This window comes from Sordaria macrospora, chromosome 4 (genome assembly GCF_033870435.1).
Source record: "Sordaria macrospora chromosome 4, complete sequence".
Lineage (NCBI taxonomy): Eukaryota > Fungi > Ascomycota > Sordariomycetes > Sordariales > Sordariaceae > Sordaria > Sordaria macrospora.
This window is the reverse complement of record NC_089374.1, coordinates 858,623-881,603: the sequence shown is the minus strand read 5'-3', so window position 1 is coordinate 881,603 and position 22,981 is coordinate 858,623. Positions and strand designations below refer to the sequence as shown.

Genomic DNA, 22,981 nt, shown 5'->3' with positions numbered 1-22,981 from the left:
AGTCGAGTCAAGCTGGGTTGTAGACCAAACAAGAAGAGCCAAGGACTGGGCGCAAGCTTTCTATCTACCAAATCCCCGGGATCACTATTCTTTTGAGTCCGTTCCCAGATACACAGTAAGCTTGTTTACCCCCCCAAGTTCCGTTATAGTCAAACAGCCCCAACACGGGACTGGGGTAGTAAGTACTAGGTATCAAGCCAAACCCAAACCCCAAACTTCGAAAACCACGGCACCCCAGCAATCAACGTACGTTGGTGGCGTAAGGCAACTCCGGCCGCAAGGCATCCATCCATCCATCCAAACATTCCGCCCCCATTCATTCAGCAGACAGGTTGTAAGTAGAGGTAAGTTTATTTGCCTTATCACCCCCGGTCCCCCCCCTTGAGCCCCCCCTTGACAATTTCATCCACATTGATGTAAGTTTTATGTACAACTACCTACTGTAGGACTGGACAACAAAAAACTTGAACTCATGCAAATTAATATTGATTCTGATACAGACAGACAGACAGACATTCCTTCCTTTCAGCTTGCCTGCCTGCTGCCCGGCTTGCTGCAGTGTTCTAGACATTACCTACTGTGGGTATCAATCTGCACGTCGGAGTCTAGGTAAAAAAGGGGCGAGTGTCTTTGTCCGGTCCGGTCTGGTTGGGGCTTGAGGCCTTCTATGAGGGGTGGGGGACGAATTCAGAACTAGGTAAAGTGAAAGTGGAAGTGGAAGTGCAATTGGAGGGAACGATGCAGGGATATAGAGAAAGCGACGATGCAGGGGGAACTGAAGAGAAATGGAAACTTAAAACTCCATCCGATGTGTTCTGCGCCTTCCCGCGCGGTCGGATGCTGTGAGGAACTTGAACGAGAGGAGCAAGTGTGAAGAGACGAGGAGCAGCCAAGTGAGGAGATATCCATATTGTTCACATAGTATCGTTCACAGAGTTCGAAACGGAGACCTGGAGGAACGGGAAGGAGCATAGTATTGATGTTGATAACCGCGCCGGAAGAATCGAAGGATCATGAACCATGGGGTTTTGGAAGGAAAGAGGCAACTGAAGAAAAGAAAGAGGTAAAAAGAGGCAACAAGAAGGTAAAGAGTGGAAGCTGCGAGTGGAAGGAGAATAACAGACAGGGAGACAGACGGGGAAACAGACGGGAGAAAAAGTGAGTAGTCGATATCCACCTCTTCTTTCCTCCGATACTATGTGACGAACCATTACAAGCACAGGAGTATTATCGCTGGGATAGAACAATAGAGTAACGGAGTAGTAGCCGAAAGGTACTGGTAGATTGTGATAGCTATTGCTTGCTGAAGAGCCTTATAAAAGAAGGCCTCCCGGCCTTCTTTTATACTGCTCTTCCCTGGACCCGGGGACCCGAAGCCTTCGGACCTTCGGGTCCAACCTGATTGGTCTATCTATCTAGCTAGCTTACATAACTTTGGTTGGATCGTAACATCCTACTGTTTTTCCGTCTTCCAAAACCGGAAACCGCAAAACCATGCTTGCAGTGCCTCAAATAGCAAGCAGCCTTACTCGCTGTTCGTCCTTGGGGGTCATTTCTTTCATCATTCCCACATTCGCTTTCAGCTTTTCCCCTGTTTACTACATACGTAAATGGCATGGATACGCTACCTACACAGCATTCACACGGGCATATTAGTTTGTCTAGCAGCTCCAGCAAGCTCACTCCATGTTCACATGGAAATAAAAGGATCCCTAGGATTTCTCTAAAGTGATGGGAAAAGTGATGGGATGGAGCTGTATGCAAGTTTGCTGAGTGCTACTATAATGACAGGATCGAGACTGGTCCTGCTTGGAGACTGGGGAGGCAGATATGATGGTGGGATGTGGAAGGTGCTTAAGTATGGACATGCTGTACGATGGGGTAAGGTATGTGATGGGTAGGTACCTGGGTGGGAGGTTTGCTTTTGTTTTTGTTGTTGGTGCAGGTGAGTGGTGTCGTGTGGTTGACGGGTTTGTTGAACAGATGAACAGCATATGTGGAAAGGTGGATGAGTTTGGTGACTAACATGGGTAGGGGGAGTTTTTTGACTTCATAACAGGGCCAACTAATGCCACGCCAAGATGTCGAGTCACGACTTCAACCCACACCTCCACGATGCTAGAAAAGAAGTCGAAAACAGTTTCAGACGAAACGAAGACAAATATGAGCAAATCTCCTTCCGCACCGCGATCAACCACCAGCTCAAAAAACCTGCTCTCAACGCGCCAAACATCTAAACCATGAGAAAGTGCACCCAGAGTTATGAAGTATCCGTATTCCATACCAAACGGCGAGGGAAGGCGTGCCTGTTGGAAGTCAATTCCCCCTATTCACTCGGCTTCCCGTCTCCAGCACTCCCTCCCAGACCTCGATTGCACTGGTTTCCGTTTTGCCTCTCCCGTTACAACTAAAAATTAGCCCATTTCCTGTCGTCTCCTTTCCACCTCCGTCAAAATTGCATCTTTTACCAGCTCCCAAACCCCCTTGTCTCGTTTTCCAACTCCAATTTTTGGCGTCTTTTTCCCATCAGGGGATGATCGTCCATGAACCGTCGCTTTGAGGAATGCAACTCCAGGGGCTCGAGTACTTCTGGCTGTGTAGCCTCCACCCATTCAGACATGCGGCCAGTATTGTGTCCACGAAGGAGTCTCGTAGAGACGCGCGGGTGCCTTCCGGAAGGACATAAGGGCTATACCCAGCATCATGGTGCGGGTTAAGATGTATATAAGAAGACTGAACGTGAAAATCAAATCCAGCGCTGAATTCCACTTGTCAGAATCTCCAGTAAGAATACCAGTGCCACCAAGGGATATAAAAAGACCCAACACTGTGATCGCAAGTGAACTGCCCCGCCAGATTCATGCCTCTGTAACGGATGGGAAACTGTAGTTCCACGCAGCTATGTGGATTCCAGCAAATAAGACAGAGAAGACCATTAAAAGGACCACGAAGAAAGTGTCTGAGGCCTCCCGGAATCCAGCTTCTCGATTTGCAAATGAAGCCCGACGCTTGACTGCCTTTTCGGTAAGGAGCGGCTGTCCACAGGTTCGCAACTCCGTGTTCGGCCTATCGCTTCTGATGTCCCTCAGTACAGAAAAATGGGGGCCAGACGAGGCATCATCTTTTGACGCATTCCCGGGAACGAGTAACGATGCCTGAACTATTACTTCTTGCTTGGGTTCAACGGTGCCAGTCGCAGCTGGGCTGTCTGACGTCCCGGAAATATCTGGCTTAATGATGAAAGGCAGACGTATGTCCTGTGGGCAATTAAACCAACAAGCAAACTCAATAATGCCACAGCATGCATTTGCCACAGTAATATCCTCATATAGAGACACAGGGTATCCCCGAGACAACCTGGCGATGATGCTGAATATGAATCACCCTGTCTGAACAATAGAGAGTGACTTGAGCGTCCAGTCGCGTTTCGACTTGTCGGCTATTTCGTCGTCTGTGGGCAAATCCGAGAATGACAAACTCCCACTTGTTACGAGCTCTACAAGCATCTTGGGGTATACTCTTGTCAGTGTTGAGCCAGCTGGCTTCTGATATACCCCTTTGATAATGAAAAGAAAGGCTTGTGGTAAGCTGAAGCTGGAGAACTGTGGTCCACCCACTTGCCTTACTGCTTTTCGAAGTTGCAAGGCATCATAGAGGCTATCGAAGCTCGTAACTACTCCTATCTCGGGGAAGAGAAATGCCCATGCAAACTTCTTCAAGTATGAATATCGAGCCTCACTCTTGAAAGATTTGTTAGGATCATATGCTGGGGTGTGACATGAGCTCCAGGATGAAAGCAGAATGATGCTGAGGCAAGTCCAGATGATTCCCACTGTCCCCCGTCCAGAAGGTTCCGAATGGAAGCTAGTGAAGGCCGGGACGTCTCTTGTGTAGTAGAGCGCCGGTGCCATTGAGCCTTGCAGGTTTCGGACTCGAATCAGAGGTGATTGCGACCGTTCATTGTGCGTTTGGATTTCATGATGTGAAAATGTGAAAGAAGGCCTCGACGAGCTTTGGGGGATTCGAAGTTGGACGCAAAACAAAAGGAAGAAGAGGGACGATAGCAGGGGGAAACCAGGAGAAAAGGACAGGAGGAGAGAAGGACAGTAAATGTCATTACTTTGACGCCTCACTTGCTTGGGCACCAATGTCTTCGAGGGGCGCTCTGGACTGCAGCTGAGCTGAAAGTTCTTATCGACCAATCGTGATGTCCTCAACGAGGAACCAAGAGAGAGCCTTGCGCTTGACAAATATTCCCACGGCGCTAGTGACTGCTATATATGTGTACTTGAAGTAATGCTTAGCATCTACCAGAACGTTATTAGGAAACACAAATGGGGAATTGGGAGAGACTCACATAAGTATACCTTCACACATGTGGCCCACCATTACTCGTCAGTGTACATCTAGCACACCATCTCCCCAACCGGAGCATCGATATACTTGTTACTATTGGACTGACCCTCTCGATGGGGTGGCCACCAACCGCCAGATATCATGTTATCAGCATCCCCAACAGCCACATCCCATGACTCAGCCGAACGCCTAGCCAGCAACCATTTCGTCCACTAGAGTATATCGCTGATCGAACCTCCCAAACGGAGCCCACCCTTCTTGAAGCCTGTCCATCTCGAAATGGCTGCTCCATAAATAGAAGTCGCCCGGGCAACATTAAACTGGAACGATGCATGCCGATATCGGAGTCGTTGATTGAATGATGTAGTCTGAAGTCTCAAAGGGGCTTGCGTTCAATGTCGGACACTCACGAATCGGAAAACAAGTGTACGAGTCCCACCCGAATGGACATGCAGACAGACGGGAGCTGCCGCTCACACGCCGGCACCGTGTATCACCGATCTTCGATCATGCCGCTGCCTCATTTCCGGAACCCTATCCAACGGCAACGAAGTTGGCGGTCTTTGGCGACACATTTCCCCAATGCTTGCTCAACACCACACGAGTGTGTGCTCGCCATCGACCTCGTTCAGTGTCTTGGAGGAGTGCGGGACCTGAGCTGGACGTGGTCGACGGGAGATTGCTGAGCGGGTACTGGGGATCGTTCGATTATGTGAAGAAGCTGCCACAGAATATGGTCATTATAGGAGGAGGTAACAGCTCGTTGTGTATGTCTGCTTTGTTGAGCTGTATGAGTTTGAGGGTTCACGCCATTTGGTGTGTCTTAGTAATGAGAGGAAGAGAGAGAGGAACATTGATGTTTCCTGGTGGTGAGTAGACAGGAGGGGATAAGGCCCTAGCTCTGCGACGATGTTCAGCGTGGTCTGTTAGTGCATTTGGTGATGGCGTTAGTAGAGGTAAACACAATGCAGGCCAGGTGTTCGAGGCAAGATGAAGGAGAAAAAGCATCTTTGAGTTGTTGAAGATTGTGTAATAGCGGTTAACATCTCTAATTGCATGTATAAGAAACGGGATCTACAAACCCGAGTTTCTGAGCAATGATATGGATTGAGTGGACGACAAGTCGTCGGAGTGTTGCGTTAACAGAGGCTTTGGGTTCATATAACATTGCCGCTAGCTAGGTCATATCACTAGCCAAACAGCACTGTGCGCACGAGCCAAGCATTTATCCCATGTGCTGCGTGATGCACACTTCCCATAAACATCAACTTCGCAAGCTGCATTCACAATCGGACATCTCGAACATCACCTACGCAGTCACGGAACGCTCTACGCATGCAAAGGACTTACTATACGCTGTTAGTCTGAATTTCTCGCTCAAACCATGTCAAGTCGACGTCGTCACAGGCGTGCGGGAGAGAGCCGAGTTCCTGGTGGACGAGTGACCACGAAGCCAACATGACCTGTGATGTCCTCTCTGTACCTGGATGTCACCACAGTCAACAGTTAAGGGCATGACTGCTCAAACGCAGAGACAGTCAATTCCTCGTAATCGTCCAGTGCAATAATGATACCGAGTGGTAACAAGCGCACAATAGCTGGCGGACATCATCCCCAGGATCAAATGAAGAAGGTGAGTTTGTTTGGCGAGCTTGGCGGCATGGCAAACAGTGCTTAGGAACTCTGTCAGCTTTAAGACCGAAACATGTAGTCCGACCCTACGAAACCTTTCTTTGTCACCTCAACACCACCCCATAATTCCGGTCACAAACTTCGGAGTTAAAAACGTTATGTCCGTGGCCGAGAGAAACCACCGGCCAGACAGACATCCACATCCTGGACTTCGGGATACCAACAAACGACGAAACCAGGGACACCATCATGAATCTGACTACGACCGGCACCGAAACTATGTCAACGGCGAGGCCTCAGGTCGCTAAGACCCTGGCTTGTGCCCGCTGTCACTCTCAGAAACTGCGCTGCATCCGGCGCATTGCTGACAGCCGTACTTGCGACCGGTGTCTGTCTGCCGGAATCGACTGCGTTGAGCGCAAGCCACAGCGGATGGGCAGGCCGGTTGAACTCGGCAATGGACCAAGATCTCAAGTGCGGCACGGGAGCCAGAAATCCGCCCGTGGGGACGGGTCTCCGGCCAGAAAGCAAGCGAGGCAAAACCTTGGACTCCACTATGGGATGGAGCTTAGAGAAACCGATATCAGCATAACATATGGCTTTTCGTCTACCTTAACTCCGGTCGACTCTGATGGCTCCGGATCCAGCGTCCAGCAGGGAATACCGACTGGCGTATCACAGTTGGAGAATTGGTCGTGGTCTATCAACCCTGCGCAGACAGCCCAGGGGCAGGAATACTTGTCCCCTTCTCGTACCAACGGGACTGGTGTCGGGGGTCTGGTGAACGATGGAAGTCTCGGTGGTGAAGGAAATCTACCTGCGTCAAATCGGACGGCAGACCCTTCGGACACCCGATTCACCTACGAACAGCCCATGCTTATGAGCTTAGAGGACATCAACGACATGCTCCTCAATTTTGACGACGGAGTCGACTGGACTTTGCAACCATCCACCTCCTTCAGCGGCCAATCCAGCTCGCTCGAGAACGGGGGACCAGACACAGACTCTTTTCTCGATGATCCTATCGAACAGCTGTCAAAGTTGCAGCTAGAACTCTACCAGTGTCTGAACGTAGTCAGGGCGGTAGAGAAGCAGAAGAGGGAGTTTATGGAGAAGATTGCCGCGAAAGCCTGCGGCCCCATCGACACCACCTGGGCGGAACGACTATTTGCCATGACGGAAAAATTCATCTCTGCGCTTGAAGGATATGCTAACAGCGCCGCCACAAACGGGAGCAACTCGGGAGGAGATAGCATGGAGACCGACACCTTCATGTTGGACAATGCAACAAGCAGCGGCAACGACGATCCTTCAACAGAGAGTGGTCAACAGAAAGATGGTATCGAGTACGCAAGCAGCACCTGCGATCAAGAAGTAGACCCAGCGACCGGCCTCATGATCGTGAGCTGCGTAACAAGACTACTGCAGATCTTCGAGTCTCTGGTATTCATTGTGGAGACAATGAGGGCGACCACCTGTCCGCCCGACTTCGTCCATATCCGACTTGGGGCGTTCGTGCCCAACATGACTAAGGCTCTTCACGCCCGCTTGCTGGGGCAGTATGTCCTGCATTTGCTGGAAAACATATCAGAAATGGCGGCGCGGACTGTGCCGTCGAGGCAGCTGTATGCGAGAGCTGTGAAAGACAACAAGGCTGTTGAGTCCAATATTAGGGAACGGCTTATAGCGTTGATTCAGTCGTAGAGAGAAGGGGGCTGGTTTGGTTTGGCTGGTTGGTTGGTTGGCGGATTTTCAGGGACATAAATGATATTGTAATGTGTATTAATGCATGTAGTTGCTCCAGTGTTCTTTGATTGGTTCCAGGTTACTATAGGTAGGAAAGCCTTCTGGGTTCATATGTTTTGAACTAACATATGTGACCAGCATTAGAAATAACTCAACTTAATTTGGGGTCGGAGTTAAGTTGACCCACTCAACTTGAAGTTGTATTTGAGTTGAATTGAGTTGAGTTATATTTACTTGCTAAGTTGCGAAGATAAATCTAACCATCTAAAACCCTAACCCCGATAAAAATCCCATCCTCCAAGGGCCATCCGTAGGCGAAAAGAATACTTTTTAAGCGCCGAAAATATTCTGCCGCACTGCCAAGAAGGCGGGCAATTCGGTAAGTAACTTCGAGGTCCAAGTTGAGTTGACGTAAGTAAGTTAGCGACCCAAGTTGAGTCGAGTTATCTCTAACGCTGTATGTGACTTCCTATCGAAGAGTTTCATCTCCTCTTTGCTTCCCGTTGGCAGTCTAATAACTGACATAAGAAGCTGGCTCATAAACGACATACTATCACGCGGAACCTTGCCTTTTGCGGCAAATGAGTGTATGCTGAGATTCCAGCCCTCAAGTTGACAGGCCTTTCTCTTAACATCCTGTCTTTCAAAATCATCGCCCTCCTACTAGGAAATCGCGAATCCATCAAAGCTCGGCGGACTGAATCACATACGTGGCGGCGTATGGCCATCGTAGCCTCCTATCACAGAGCCTGTGTAGTGGCAGGCGTACCTGACATCCCTGCTCGTCATGCTCGTGTATCCGTGATGTGGAAACCTTACTTCGTTGGCCACAGGTACCTTCCATAGCAGAAAAGCCTCAGAGAAGTGTCACAGCCAACAGAGGGATATCATTTTCTGAAACTCGACCTCTTCCCATCACCCCATCTACCGTCCTATAGTTCTCATTGCGCTATGAACTGACGAGGCCCGGCGATTGAAGGCCACCACCCCCAGGAAAGCTTAATCGAGTGGAAGTATAGTTCAACCTTGTAACCGCAGGCTGTTCATTCCTGCTTTACAGACCGATCGGCCGCACTCGAGGGACTAGCCAAGCCATCAATGATCTCCGAACCCAGCGTATAGATCATGACAGACGGAAACACAAGCCAGGCACCACTGGTTCGTAATCAGCACACGTTAATCAACAACAGAGGAGGTAGTAAAGAAACTTACTTGGGAATAATCCACAACAAGATAAGATCAAACGTAGAGTTATGACCAATATTGTCAAACCCAGAATAATACTCATTCAGCCCTGTATGTCATGTCGTATCACAGTCAGTCCTCGTCAACAATTTCTGTTTTTTACTTCTTTCACATTTCTAACGTCACTTCACATCCCATTCCCAACCAAACCCCCCCCCCCCAAAAAAAAAAAAAAAATTTTTTTTTAAAAAGAATTTCAAATAGGGAAAGAAAAGAGAAAAACTCACAATAAAGCACAGTCTTACTCAACGTCATCACCGCCGCCGCAAACCCCACCAACAACACCGCGGCCCCCTTTCTCCCCTCCCCTTTCGTTCCACTCCCCAAAACCCCCCAAGCATAAACCAAATACATCGCCGTCTCCACCGCATTCATCATCCCCTGCGCCGCCGTGAACCCGTTCTGCTCGTCCCACGCCTTCCACCCGTACACGTGATCGACGCGTCCGTACAGCTCGTAGGGCGTCCAGAGCGGGTAGTGCAGGGATCCGCCGGGCATGGTGTGTGGTCTTAGCAACACGTAGAGGGTGTCCCAGATTACGAGGGGGAGGGAGATGAGGAGCCAGAGGAGGGTGAGGCGGGAGGGGGTGGTTTTGAAAACGGACGGGGAGGTGGGCGTTGTGGTGGTGGGTTTGAGTGCCATTTTGGGCTTGAAGATGGAAGAATAATTGTGGAATGTTTGCGGTTACTGGGATGGATTGTGTTGGAGATGAATGAGAGAGGAAGCTGAGAGAGGAAGTTGTGAAAAGGTTGAGGAGTGCAATTCCGGGGTATATACAGGTCGGGTGAGAGAAGAGAATGAATGGACGGAGAAAATGGTGGTGTTTCAGGAACAACCCCTCTTTCTTATGGTTCCTTGCGGTTTGGAACTTGGGACGGAACCTGGAAGGGTGGAGGTTGAATGCTACGATGGTTCCAGCTTGCCTAGGGAGATAGGCCATTAACAGAATGGTTTGGTAGTTTCATGGATAAACCGTTAGGCTGGTATCGAGCTACTCCTCGCCTGTTGTTTGCGGGTGTTCCTGCGTTGCCGAGGAAGGCACGCCACTGGACGAGATACACGGGGCGGGTAACTGTGGGGATGGGACATGTTGAAGGTTCTAACAATAACCCGCAGTTATTAAGGAGAAGCACATCGCCTTCGAAGACAACGTAGGCTCAGGACCCTCAAATGAACACAGTTTGGAGCATATGAAGACTCGATAGGTATTGATTAGACAGTCTAAATACCCCTTGGACAATTCATAAACGAACGATACTGTCCTTTGAAGACACAGTTCCCCATGTGTCACCGGAAAGCTAGGTATAAGTGATAGCAGGGCAGCGTCATCCACTAACAGCCCGCTAACAAAAATACCTTGGCGTCGCAATGTCGCGCCGGGATCGGGGACGGGACGGGACTTTCCCCGAGACTTTCAACACCGCGACACAAAATACCACTCACCTGTCATCGTTCTGAGCCAGGGCCCCGAATAGTTACAACTTGGACCCGAAGAGGAATTGCGCTGAGGTATCATCATATGCGCGGAATGATACTTCAATGCGTTGAACTGAAGACCTGAAGTCCTCTCGGCGCTGAGTTGTGTTGTCGCGCCGCGATATTCGAAACTTCCGGTCCATGCTCTGAGCGCACTTAAATGAAGTGACCTCAAAGAGGTTCATTGCAGGTTGTTAAGATACCAAGGAAGTAAGGAACAACAGAAACTACGTGGAACTGGGCATTGAGTACAGAGAACGCATCTCCCGTGTATCTTCTCACGATTACATAAGAGGTAGTAGCCTTCCTCCTTCAGCCCCGCCCCCCGATAGGGTTACAGGTTGAACTGAGGTCAAGCCCTGCCTTGGTCTCGCGAGACACGCCTGTCTGTCCTTCATGATGATGGCTCCCATACCAGGAGGAAGCGGTTAGTCCCCGGACTGCGTGCCCATGAGGAAGTTTGTCAACAATCGCGATCTTTTGCTCTGCCTTGGCGACGTGGTAAGACACACCCTCACTGCATCTCACCTCGCCTTTCTCTCGCTTTCGTCACTCTTTCTTATCCAATTCCTTCCAGTTTCCATCTCCCCTTTTCCATCACCACCTTCCCCTTCTTGTAAGAGTTGTTATTTTCACTCAATATCTTCTAACTCCCGGCCCCTCAGATCGGAGACCGCTACCTCCTACAAAATCTTCGTCTCACCTGCCGAACGTTCGCCACCGCCTTCGAGCGCTTTCTCTTCCGCGTCTATATCCTTGGCAGCACGGAGCGTTTAAGGAATTTGATGGGCCAACGACAAAAGTATTCGCCGAATTTGAAACATGTCCGTCATCTTCATGCACGCAACCTTCTCGGCCCGTTTCTCAAAGACGCGATGGTTTGGTCCAGATTCGATGATGATGTAGAATGGGTTTTTGCTGAGAATATGTTAGATGGGCTCGTGAGTTGCTCGTAAGTCCCACCACCACTTGTCGAGCTGACTTCCGATGAGGACATTGACATGAAGAAACAACCCCTTTGCGGTGAATGATAGAAGCTGACATGTCGTTCATATGTTCAGGACGGACCCCTACCCGCTTCTTCTCAGATCCCTATCACAGTACGCACCCCGTCTCACTGTCCTGGATCTTCATTGCAACTGCGGACCAGGGATCGACCAAATACCCTCTGAGCTCCGTAGATTTCGTGGGCTCAAGGAGCTCAGCCTGCGCGATTTTCCGGATGATCTTTTTGATGAGTACGTTGAAGCCACCACCACGGTCCTGATCAACTCCCCTGAACTGGAGACGTTGCGCATAATGGCGCTCGATGGGGGTCTAGACTGGGCTCGGGATCCATGCTATGAATCGCAAGGCCATTGCATGTGTGGTCTACTTCCTCTCATTTGCGAGAAATTCGCAGGAAGAGGGAGAAAGGAGGGATCTGTGGACGGCAACAAAAGGGCAGATATACCACGTCTCAAGCTTCGAGAAGTGGCAGTCGATCATCACTCTATGAACCGGTTTATTCTCGATCTCCCGGATCCGGATCCAGATCCCTCTGAGGACCCTTCGCATCACACTAGCAATAACCAGAAACCTCTCTATTTGGAGAAGCTCACTGATCTTCAATATCTTGAGCGGTTACATGTGGAGATGGCACCCGAATGGAGCCACGCCGAGCGCCTTGATCTTATTCGCCTTCCGAATCTCACCCCCGATATTGCTCCACGACTGCAATCGATGACTATATCACCACCCTGTGCGCAAGAGTCCTACAGGTGGCAAGACTGGGCCATCGAAAACAACTTTGTTGAATACGCCTGTCAGGTTTCGCTAGGCAGGCTCGATAACGTCACCGAAAGCTCAGGACCCGTACATCTCGTATTCGATTGGACAAGCCTGGATGTTGCTATCAATGAGAGACTATCCACATTGTTTGGCCTTTTGAAGGATACTGCCGTCACTAAATCTCTCGAACGACTCGAGATCGTTGCACCGGGCGACTGGGTGAAGCTGATCCCCTCCCTAAAAGACACCTTGTCGCATCTTGGGAAGCTCAAGTATTTCAGATGTCACATGGCAGAGTTTTGTCCTCCTCTCTGCCTCTCGTGGGAGGCTGTAAAGCGCGATAAAACTTTCAGGAAGATGATGGACCTCGCAGAAGACTTCTTTGAGGTGCAACCGAGCCTCCTATTCCTAGAAGTCAACTCCTTTCTATACCAGGTCGTTCGATGGGGCCCCGGCGCCCGTGATTTTCACATGGTCGAGATCTTGGATCGTGAACGGGAGTGGGTCGCTCCAGGAGACTCCCCGTGGCAAGGGCCAGATAACAACGCCGTGCCTTCCAGAATGTTGGTATGAATGGCCTTTCAGGTAACGATATGCTTGCACCCTTGGATAAGCAAATTCAGCGTCTTGGGGAGTTGCTGTCTGTTCAAAACTCGTCAAGGGGTCCAGCATCCGATGACAGGATGGGGACACACGCATAAGTCAGACTAGAGAAAGGTTAAAACAATGAAGCATCAAAAGGCTTTGATGATTTTCAAAACGTATGAAGGTGTGACATGTGGTACGTGTGGGATTGTGTGTCGCTGAGATGATCAACGCATAAACGGTACAATGCAAGAATAAGGGGCAGGGCTTGGCAGATTAGCAGCGTGAGCACGTCACTAACAGTTTTGCGCACCAAACTCGGCCTACTTTTATCAAAGGCAGCTATCACCGGCACCAGAGGCAAGCCGAAAATCACGGAAAAGACACACCGTCGGACCGGTCGGGAAGACCCACCGGTGGCGATCTGTGAAATGAGGGCGTTCGGCGGTGTGACGCGGAAGGCGATGACTAGTCGTTCATGGACGGAAAGCATACGAGAATGTACGGGAACCGACGTGGTTGCCCTATCATAGCTCATGCGGCTGAATGACCAGATACGATGCGCGTCCATCTGGCCCCGATGTTCACCAAAGAGTGCTGAAAGGGAACTGAAACTGGCACTAACGGGGGATGCATGTAGGTATCTGTTGGCTTGTGAAGTTGAACAGATTGGCTTACTTGGTGTTATTGAGGAAGATGCACTTGCACCCACTCAAAGGCCCATCATTGCCAATGCAGGGCATCAATCGTCGTCAACTTAAGCCTGGTCTTTTTGTGCCTTGTTACCTTCCATAGCTTCTCTGGCTGCACAGCAGCTCAGGCAGTATGGAGATATGTTACACATACTGTCCCATCAGTTGTACACCAGAGGTCGTGCTTCTCCTTCGGGATATGTAGATGGCCGTATGATTTATGCTCTCTTGAGAAACGTGTAAACCTGGAACATAACTAGTTGCAACGAACGGGGGTATCCCATGTATACTAGACTAGATCGTACTTCGGTGTCAGGATGCTTGATTACTGTGGTGAGGCTAATAGATAGAATAAGTAAAGATATCAGCGAGGCACAAAGGTACACATGAGGATGGAAAGTGTTCTTGGGTATGATTCGATGTGGGGTGGCGTTCATAACACAAAATGTTGTGGGCATGTCACTGTGCCTATTTGGGACCCAGCCCCCTTCTGTTGGACCCTTCAAAGACCCCTATCATCGCTTTGTTTCGCAAGTACATCCACACTGCCCAGGACAGGACAAAGGAGGGTGTCATTGGGAGGACTGGCAATGCTCTCTTTCTGATTAACGAACCAATCAAGCGGCGTGAGGGAGCATCAAGAGTGACCCTGGATCAGCATCAACAACTGTTGGACTCCCACTGGAGGTCAAGGGTCGTGGAGGGGCCGGCTTCGGCTTCCACATTGTTATCACTGTTGGTGGGACAAGTGATAAATGGTGTTGGGTACGGTGCTATCGCTAGGGTAACAGCATGAGGATACGCTCAATACCTTGACCTGGCCTTGCCCAGTGGTGTTGCACAAAGCTCGATGTGAAGACGTCTGACAGAAAATATTGAACAATGTGATACGGAGGCACCTTCATTGGCCAAGCTAGGGTCGAGCCGTGGAAGAGCAAAGATGCCGATAAGACGGCATGGACGACATGATGGGACAGGGCAAGCCGTGCAGCGATATACACTAAACCAAGAAGTGGGATTTGGAGAGACCAAGGTTGCTGACGACATGCTAGCGCGACCAAGACATCGGCGTGGACGTGGGTAGGGTTTGTGGGTGATCACCGAACTCGAGGAAGATTATAAATATTTTGGCCTCTGTTCGTATTTAGCAATGTTGGTGGGAAACGGGCGCGAGAGGACGAGACCAACGCCATGTCTCGTGTCAGCGAGGCTGTGAACTGAGTCAGCAAAAAACTGCAGATTTGGGAATATCGTGATCTTTTGAGGAGACGAGTAACTTGCAGGCGGGACTCGAATGTTGTAGAAGATTCCGCTCATGATCAGGTGTGAAATTCCCCATCGGGTACCGGCCTACTAGACGTCGAGTTGGAAGATTTCCATGGAATTTGAAGTGTTGTCGAGAGGACAATGAGGGAAGAAAGGACAGTACGAAAGAGGAGAAGAAAGCGATGTGAACTTCGGAGTCCACAGGTCCTACCTACACTAGAAAGCATTGATGCCAGTAGTCGCAAGTCGTTACTTCCTCTCAGCCCTCAAGTTCCTTCCCTGCCAGCCCTGCCAAAAGCCCAGTCTCACTCTTGCCTATTTCCTGCGTGCGGCCTTCCTTCCCGTCCTCTTGGTGAGCCAGGCTGCATGAATGGAAATTAATGCAATTTTGCTCTTGGAGGCCTAGAATGGTTTTTTTTTGGTTTTTTTTGGCGCATTTGTAAGTTGTTTGCCTGAAACCCACCGAGTGACGGGAGGTCGGCGTGATATCTCGATTGGATGGCACAGGATGGCTCCATTCTCAACAGGAGGATGGGCTGAATGGATGAACCTTGATGAACTGTTCAGCCAGATGTTCGTTCTCGCCTCTTTGACTCCACCAGGAGAAACATGCATTTCTCCTACGAGACGGCCATGTTTCGAAGTTGCTTCTTGGCTTGTTGATCAGGATGGAGGCGACATCTTTGTGAATTATTCCAGTCTCCGCCGGCGCCCAGCCCGTCACCGAAGTAATGGAAGTTCCGCAAGTTCCGGGACGGCGACGACGGTCGAGTGCCTAGGTAAGGCAACCAATCACTATCATGTGTACACTAGATTCGATTGGCTTTGGGGTTACGCATGGATAGAACATTCGATGCCTCGGATGTGAACAAAACCGCAGTTCAAATCCAGAAAAGGCGAGCTCGAGGCAAGTTGAAGTTTCCCTGTCACCCGTAAATCTGCTCTACACTAAAGTCGCTGCCGGTTCTTCCTCCGGTGCCCCTGTTTTGGCAGTATCAATAATCGGCCATTTTTGCTGCGGACAATGTTAGCATAATAACAAGTAACATAAGGCGCTGTACCCCTCTCCACCATACTATCTCTCCCCAACTCCAGCGTTGTTCTTGGAACCGGGAAAGAAGAAGCTTTTGTGTAATGCAAACAATTCAAAAACTCAAAAGCAGTCCTCTGTCTATTTCCCCTCTCATATGCTGGTGCCCTTTGAACTACTGCAGTGTCAACAACGTCTTCGGATCCTTACATGAAGTGGTCCGTACACTAGTGTACAAGTGGTGGTGATGTCAAGAGGTCTACACGTTGGGTGATGTTCAGTGCGGGTCTCTTGATATCCCCAGTACCTACTGGCCTCCATTAAAACCCCACTGAAACGGCGGGGCCATTGGAGGCTCTGGGACTCTCCCCGCTCGTCCCGTCAGTGCTACGCCGACACCTCCACTTTCCCCGATTTTCCATCTCGTCGTTCCCTTGTCCCACCGCTCGCACCGTCTTTCGCCAACCACACCGAATTCATCGCCCTTTGCCATCACCATCCAGGCAGACCAGGGATCCGCCATCCATCCTCACGATACGCGAGCAGCATCTCGTACGCTACACCTTACGGGGGAAATGGAAAGGCACAGCATGAAGCACAGCAATTCATGGCCGGCGACGAGGACGACGACGACACCAGCCAGTCAACATGCTCGCCGGCCGGCTAGGCGCCTCTCTCGTCGTCTGTTGACTCGGCAATGGACAGGTTGATAGGTGATACTGCTTCCAGTATGCAATCTCAACATGGCGCGGTTTGCCCAATATCGCGAGGCCTCGACTTTGATCCAGCTCTGTCAGCCCTTGAAACCAGCAAGTACACCAGTCTAACCAGACCACAAGAGGATGCCGTGCGCCTTCACACCGTCCAGGGCCCTCCAATGCGCTCCGATCTTCGCAGCCAATCATGGCCAGTCACCAAAGGCCCAAACACCAAAAAAGAGGATTAACCACCACCATCACCTCCACCACCTGCCCGCTCGGCAGCCCGTCATCTTCGATACCTCCGAATGCCGCCTCTGTGGTACTTGCGTTGATGGCTTCTGCCTGCGAGAGCTGTCATGCAGTGCTGGGTTGTCAGAGTTGTATGGCGATGGCCCAACGACTACCATAGTCTGGTCAGAAAGTTCCCGTCCCGTTCGACGACGCGACGTGGTCAGCCTCTTTATATCTCCTGCCAGTTGCGGTACCGCGAGAATGGGGAGAACTGGATATAATATTACATGGAGGGCCAGATTCCATCGTCGTCTCGGTTGCTCAACCTCCCAAGACTCTTCTTCCTAGACTCCGGCCGTCTGGACTCTTTGTGTTTCCAACTAGGGGCACGGAGCTCCGGTGTATGGCTGATAGTAAGCCTTAGCACGCGAGCGAGAGGTACGTGGACAGTCTTTGTTGTCTGTGTGTTTCTCATTGTCAGGGCGAGGTATCCCGCCGGCACTCCAGCTGGCCCCCTCTGGGACTCCTTATCGCAGCCAAAGTGATCGACAAGAGTCAGTCGATCGCTTCTAGAACGCCCACCCTTACCTATCATCCGCCACCGCCTATCCGCTCTGATCCGCTCTTTGGACCCTCGGACCCCCAGGACCCCAACATACCGGGGGCTCGTGGTCCGTTGACACATCCCCCCTGCTGGTCGCGTCTCGGTCGCCTGCCGCTCGCCGGACCCTCGTGGACCCCTTCCACACCTCGGGGCTCACCTTGGGGTTTATAAGTCCCCCTTGTCTCATTTCCTGTTTCTTTGTTGGGACGAGGAACCCTTACTGTGCCGGTCTTCCAAGCTGCAACTTACTCGCTGACCCAACATTTGTCAGACCTTCGTTTCGTCGTTGACCGTGTTTCGGTCCAACCATATAACCTTCTGCCACACCGACACGCCCTGACGGCTTTTCCTCCTTTTACCCTCGTTTCTCCTCATCTGAACCGCCTCCATCCGAATACGATACCCCCCATTCGATCGAATTCCAGCCAGACTTCAGTTACCCATCATGCACGGCTACTCGTCGTCCTCCGAGTCGGACGACGAATACAGCTATCGTCGGAACAAGGGAAAGATCCCGGCGCCCGCCAACTCCAACGATGCCAACAAGAAAAAGAAGAAGCTTAAGCTGCCTCCGCAGCAGTCCATAAATCGTATATGGAAGCGATTCAGCAACAAGAGATTCAACAAGGCGTTGGCAATCTTGCCATTCGACCCAGTCTTGCCGCCCACCATCTCCGATCGGTCTAATGAACTGCTCAGTGAGGGGTACGAGCGAGCTGCCGAAGAATGCAGGAGAAAAGTCAGAAAGATTATACAAGAATGCAAGAGGGTGAACACGCGGTACCGGGATCCCGGCTGGGACTTGGTGAGTAACTCTGGTTGGATATTTCCCCTCGAACCGTGACTGACATGCGGTTTCCTACAGGACTGGGATCTTAAGATGGAGAAGGGCCACTGCCTGAACAGCTTGGGCCGAACCAAGTTCGACTTGAGCGCGTCTACAATGCAGAACCCCAGTGCTACCGTGCCCAAAGCGGTAAAGCGTGTCCATGAGATCTACGAGAAGCCTACGTTCATGGCCAAGATCCTTGGCTCGGATGTCAAGCAGGGAAGCTTGGGAGACTGCTGGTTGATGGCTAGCTTGTCTGGCCTCGCCAACGTCAAGAACGGTATCCAGCGGATATGTGTTGAGTACGACACCCGGATCGGTATCTACGGTTTTGTCTTTTACAGAGGTATGCTTCCGCCCCCATGTCTGCCACCGAAGCGAGTTGAGCTAACAAATCTGCAGATGGCGAGTGGATCTACTCCATCATTGATGACAAGTTGTACCTCAAGTCACCTTGCTGGGATTCGCCAAGCATGCAGCGTAATTTGCTACAACAAATCGATCGGGAAGATGTCGAAAGGGTGTATCGTCAAACCTATCAGACCGGCTCCAAGGCCCTGTTCTTTGCCCAATGCAAGGACCAGAATGAGACCTGGGTGCCTCTGATTGAGAAGGCATATGCCAAAGCTCACGGCGACTATGCTTCCCTATCGGGAGGATGGATTGGCGAGGGTTTGGAAGATCTCTCCGGCGGTGTCACAACCGAGCTGCTGGCTTCCGACATACTCGACCTTGACGGGTTCTGGGAAAATGAACTCAGCAGGGTCAATGAAGAGTTCCTGTTCGGTTGCAGCACAGGCTTGCTTGACGGCGGCTATGGCGAGCGTGAAGGCATTTCCGAAGGGCATGCCTACGTCGTCATGGAATCAAGGACGTTGAAAGACGGCACACGACTCGTCAAGCTTCGAAATCCCTGGGGTAAGACCAAGAAGGGAATCTGGGAGGGCGCCTGGTCAGACGGTTCCAAGGAGTGGACCACCGATGTCCAGGAGGAGCTCGGTCACCAGTTCGGTAGCGACAGCGTCTTCTGGATTTCCTACGAAGACCTGTTGCGTAAGTACCAGCACTTCGACCGCACTCGTCTGTTCCGCGACCCTGATTGGCGCTGCTGCCAAAGATGGATCGGTGTCGAGGTGCCATGGAAGCCTCAGTACAACGAGAAGTTCCACATCAAGCTGACTCGCGAGTCGCCCTTGGTATTGGTCCTCAGTCAGCTCGACAACCGGTATTTCAAGGGTCTCCACGGTCAATACTCCTTCCGCCTCCACTTCCGTATTCACGAACAGCTCAGACCCAACGCCGAAGACTACATTGTCCGCAGCCATGGCAACTACTTGATGGATAGGTCAGTTTCCATTGAGCTGCCCTCCATGTTACCTGGCAACTACAGCGTCTTCATCAGCGTCATCGGTGAGCGCAACACCAGCCAGCCCAGCATCGAGGATGTGGTCAAGCGGGAGTGCAAGAAGCGGGTCGAGAATGAGAAGCTCGTCCAAGTCGGATACGCTTATGATCTTGCCCACAGCAAGGCTGCCGCCCATTTGGAAGCTGTGAAGGCCCTTCGGAAGAAGGCAGACCAGAAGAAGGCTAGCGATGCTCGTCAGAAGGAGCGTCACCGGCTTTGGGAGAAGCGTCACCTCAACCGCCAGATCACCAAGAAGCAGGGTCGTAAGAACAACCAGAAGCTTGAGGTCAGGCAAGCCGCGCGCGAGGAAAAGAAGCGTCCGGAGGAAGAGCTCAAGCCAAAGGATGCTGGTGTTCAGACCGAAGAACCCAAGCAAGAGGAGAAGCCAGAGGAGAAGAAGGTCGAGGACACCAAGCCCGAGGAGCAACCCAAGAAGGTCCAGTCGGGCTCGGACACCGAGAAGCAACAAGGCAAGGATGCCGAGGTTGAAAGTCCTAAATGTACACCTCTTGCCACGCCTTCCGAGACACCTGCGGTTGAGAAGACCGAGAGCCAAGCTTCCGGCGGCTTGGTCGTCGACCTTCCCACACCTGACCCCACACCAGCAGTTGAGAAGACGGAAAGCCAAGTTGCCAGCGGAATGACCGTTGAGGCTGAGAAGAAGGTCGACCATGAAGGCGAGGTCCCTTCGTCGGGCAGCTCCGAAGCCTCCAGTGGTCCTTCCTACACTCCCAAGACCGACGCCTCCGTAGCCGATGTGGCGGACGAGAAGGACAAGGAGAAGGTCCCCATCCCCCCTGTTACCGACTCTAAGCCTGCCGCCGACTCCAAGGTGTCTGGTGGGCCTCCTGCTGCTGAGGAAAAGAAGGAAGAGGAGAAGAAGTCGGAGGAAAAGCCCGCCGCCAAGAGCAGTCCGCCCAAGAAGAAGTCACCCAACATGTACGTCACTTCGGACGGCGAATCAAGCGCCTCCCCCATCGAAGACTGGGAAGAGCTCTACAGCTCCGACGACATGACGCGCAAGCCGCGCATGAGCGCTCCTCCTCCTCCCGGCACCGTTATGGTCAGCAAGTACAAGGAGGAGACGGATGACGAGAACGATCCGGATCCGTGGAACGCCATCTGCGTCGTTGGGCTGCGGGTGTACTCCAAGGACGAGGACCTCGAGTTGCGCATCGTCATGGAGGGCGGTGAACTTGAGGAAGGCGGTATGGGTGAGAAGGGTGGTGTCGATCTCGACAACGCTCAGGCCAACGCTGGTGGTGCGCGAATCATTAGGAAGGAGGGTGAAGGCGAGGATGCGTATGAGGGCGATAGTGAGGAGGAGAGGAAAACGGGCAAGCACAAGCAAAGGAGGTACTCGGTTATTGTGCAGAAGGGTAAGGGTGAGGAGGAGTATGAGAGCGCGGTGGAGAGTCAGAAGGAGCCCTTGTAATGGGCATCATAGATTGCATTTTGGGTGCGCGCGCGTGCATTAGAGGAGAGCGATTGCGGTTGCTTTTTTAGGTTCTTTTTTTTTGGGGGGGGGGGGGGGGGGGTTTATCTTTTATGCACGTGGACGGGTTCTTGGATATGATCTCCATCCTGTCGTTTCAAACAGCATTCACATGGAGGAAACACCGACACAAACTCACAACACGGACCCACGGTACTGGTATGGATGGATGGATGGATGGATGGCGTTTCTGGCATAATTTTGGATGGATGATGGGATGGATCGGGACGGATGTTGGTAATACCTCGTGTTTTGGTTAGCATGGCAGTTATTAGTGAGCTCAAGTCCACTTAATCAGTTTGCCCATATCAATCATCTTTCGATTACGATCATACATGCATGTGAACTTGGTGAAACTCGGACAAGATGGTAAGTAAGAAAAGGCGTCGGTGTGGTATCATTCTCCCAAAGATTACATGCAGACCAAACTCGCAACTCCTTCCATTTCAAATAACCATTCGTAAACCATTCCAAACAAAACATATCCGGGGTATTCTATTCTTCCATCCCAACCTCCATCCCTCACACGCACTTCAGCTGAAAGACCTCGCTCTCATCACGAAGTATCCTCCGTAATGAAACAAAGATCCCCGACCGCGCATATCAAACCTCAACAACAGTCGGCAAACTAGGCTCAAACTTTCTTCCCTTAATTGACCTTCTTCCTCCCCACACTCGCCGCCTTTTGGCCCCGAGTCGCGCCGCTCTGGCTGGTAGTAGTGTAGCGAACGTAGGCGAAACCAGCGGCAGAAATAAGAGCGATGATGAGGAAATTGCCTGTTTGTTTTTTGGTGTGTTTGTTAGCAATCATTCATGCACACTCTTCTTCAAGGTTCAACAGTCGAGCGTAGCGAGGAAAGAAAAAAAAGAAAAAAAAAAAGTGGTAGGGGGAAAGGGGGCGGGAAGGGGAGGGAAAACAAAGGGGAAGGAAAAAAAAAAAAGACAAAAAAACGTACTAGCAACAAAACTCCCCACCCCGCCCAAGGTATTAGCGACCCCTTTGAACAAGTCCCCGAGAAAGTTGAAGAGGCCGAAAAAGAGGCCGAAAAACGCAGAGAAGATGGTGTGGAAGATGTTGTAGATGCCCGAGATGAGGGATTGGATGAGTTCCGTGATGGAGGTTAGGAGGGAGGTTATTGCTGTTGTTACTGCCATCTTCGTTAATTGGTATTGTGAGGTGGTTTGTTGGGTTATTGGTGGGTTTGATGGTGGTGGTTGTGGTTGTGGTTGTGGTGTTGATTGCAACTGGAGCGTCAGTGCAAATGTCGATGGGAAAGTATGGTAAGTGTGTGCAGGACAAGAAGACAAGACAAGACAAATCAAGACAGAAGTGTGCAACCCCACGAGGGGATTCCCGAATATTAAATACTCTTATTTCTACGAGCGCACAACATGGCAATGACGATATTCCGCTTCGTATCCTGTCCCGTTCTTTTTGCGCCCGGCCTACCATAGTTCCTTGCGCGCAAGCTGTGTCCCATCCCATAAGGAATCCACTACCATACACAACCAAACCAAAGTGACGATATCCCCAATGACGTCAGAGGCTGGCTTTTGTCCTACACTACACTACACAGAAAACTCCCAAGACATGGAACCTCCAAATGCAAATGCCAACGAGCCCAACTCCCAACACACCCTACCCAACAATGAAATGGAGATGGAGATCGACAATAACCGTGGACCGACCGGAGACCCTACGCACGTCATTCTCCGCAGGAAAACGTGTTTTTTTAACCCGTTTTGGTCCTTTTGGGCCAAGCATGGAAGTGATGCAAGAAGGGTCCAGGTGGATCTACTTCACCTGTATGTATAGTACACTGCACTAGCGAGACGAATGTTCCAGGCCCAGATATTGGATTGAGTTGGACGTGCAAGTTGAAGTGTCTGCATGCGATTGAGAACTACCGTACGGGAA

The 22,981-nt window shown here is 51.0% G+C and overlaps 5 protein-coding genes across 5 annotated transcripts; 3 read left to right on the top strand and 2 right to left on the bottom strand.

Annotated features, from left to right (window-relative positions):
* Window positions 1-5,961: 5,961 nt before the first annotated feature.
* Window positions 5,962-7,692, top strand: SMAC4_06669 (uncharacterized protein; the record flags this gene model as incomplete). Its single annotated transcript, XM_003347786.2, has 1 exon — window positions 5,962-7,692. The coding sequence occupies exon 1, from the start codon at window positions 6,238-6,240 to the stop codon at window positions 7,690-7,692; it is 1,455 nt and encodes a 484-aa protein (XP_003347834.1). The 5' UTR covers window positions 5,962-6,237.
* A 208-nt stretch (window positions 7,693-7,900) lies between these two features.
* Window positions 7,901-9,957, bottom strand: SMAC4_06668 (uncharacterized protein). The gene is made up of 3 exons (XM_066090493.1): window positions 9,207-9,957; window positions 8,947-9,028; window positions 7,901-8,889 (listed from the first exon to the last, which is right to left on the bottom strand). Exon 1 carries the CDS (start codon window positions 9,917-9,919, stop codon window positions 9,221-9,223), a length of 699 nt encoding a protein of 232 aa, XP_065946740.1. The 5' UTR covers window positions 9,920-9,957; the 3' UTR covers window positions 7,901-8,889; window positions 8,947-9,028; window positions 9,207-9,220.
* A 1,219-nt stretch (window positions 9,958-11,176) lies between these two features.
* On the top strand, window positions 11,177-15,133 carry SMAC4_06667 (uncharacterized protein). The gene is made up of 3 exons (XM_003347784.2): window positions 11,177-11,407; window positions 11,517-14,714; window positions 14,786-15,133. Exons 1-2 carry the CDS (start codon window positions 11,241-11,243, stop codon window positions 12,796-12,798), a joined length of 1,449 nt encoding a protein of 482 aa, XP_003347832.2. The 5' UTR covers window positions 11,177-11,240; the 3' UTR covers window positions 12,799-14,714; window positions 14,786-15,133.
* Window positions 15,134-15,887: 754 nt separating this feature from the next.
* Window positions 15,888-21,095, top strand: SMAC4_06666 (uncharacterized protein). Its single transcript, XM_066090492.1, has 3 exons — window positions 15,888-18,139; window positions 18,200-18,509; window positions 18,566-21,095. The coding sequence occupies exons 1-3, from the start codon at window positions 17,780-17,782 to the stop codon at window positions 21,001-21,003; spliced, it is 3,108 nt and encodes a 1,035-aa protein (XP_065946739.1). The 5' UTR covers window positions 15,888-17,779; the 3' UTR covers window positions 21,004-21,095.
* A 956-nt stretch (window positions 21,096-22,051) lies between these two features.
* Window positions 22,052-22,549, bottom strand: SMAC4_06665 (uncharacterized protein; the record flags this gene model as incomplete). The annotated part of the gene is made up of 1 exon (XM_066090491.1): window positions 22,052-22,549. One exon carries the CDS (start codon window positions 22,547-22,549, stop codon window positions 22,052-22,054), a length of 498 nt encoding a protein of 165 aa, XP_065946738.1.
* Window positions 22,550-22,981: the final 432 nt, after the last annotated feature.

What these genes read in the sequence shown, in the direction of transcription:
- SMAC4_06668 (XM_066090493.1), bottom strand. Translation starts at nt 9,919, where the DNA reads ATGGCCTATCTCCCTAGGCAAGCTGGAACCATCGTAGCATTCAACCTC.
- SMAC4_06667 (XM_003347784.2), top strand. Translation starts at nt 11,241, where the DNA reads ATGGGCCAACGACAAAAGTATTCGCCGAATTTGAAACATGTCCGTCAT. An exon ending in GATGGGCTCGTGAGTTGCTC is followed by an intron (nt 11,408 to 11,516) that starts GTAAGTCCCACC and finishes TCATATGTTCAG; the next exon opens with GACGGACCCCTACCCGCTTC.
- SMAC4_06666 (XM_066090492.1), top strand. Translation starts at nt 17,780, where the DNA reads ATGCACGGCTACTCGTCGTCCTCCGAGTCGGACGACGAATACAGCTAT. An exon ending in GGGATCCCGGCTGGGACTTG is followed by an intron (nt 18,140 to 18,199) that starts GTGAGTAACTCT and finishes GGTTTCCTACAG; the next exon opens with GACTGGGATCTTAAGATGGA. An exon ending in CGGTTTTGTCTTTTACAGAG is followed by an intron (nt 18,510 to 18,565) that starts GTATGCTTCCGC and finishes ACAAATCTGCAG; the next exon opens with ATGGCGAGTGGATCTACTCC.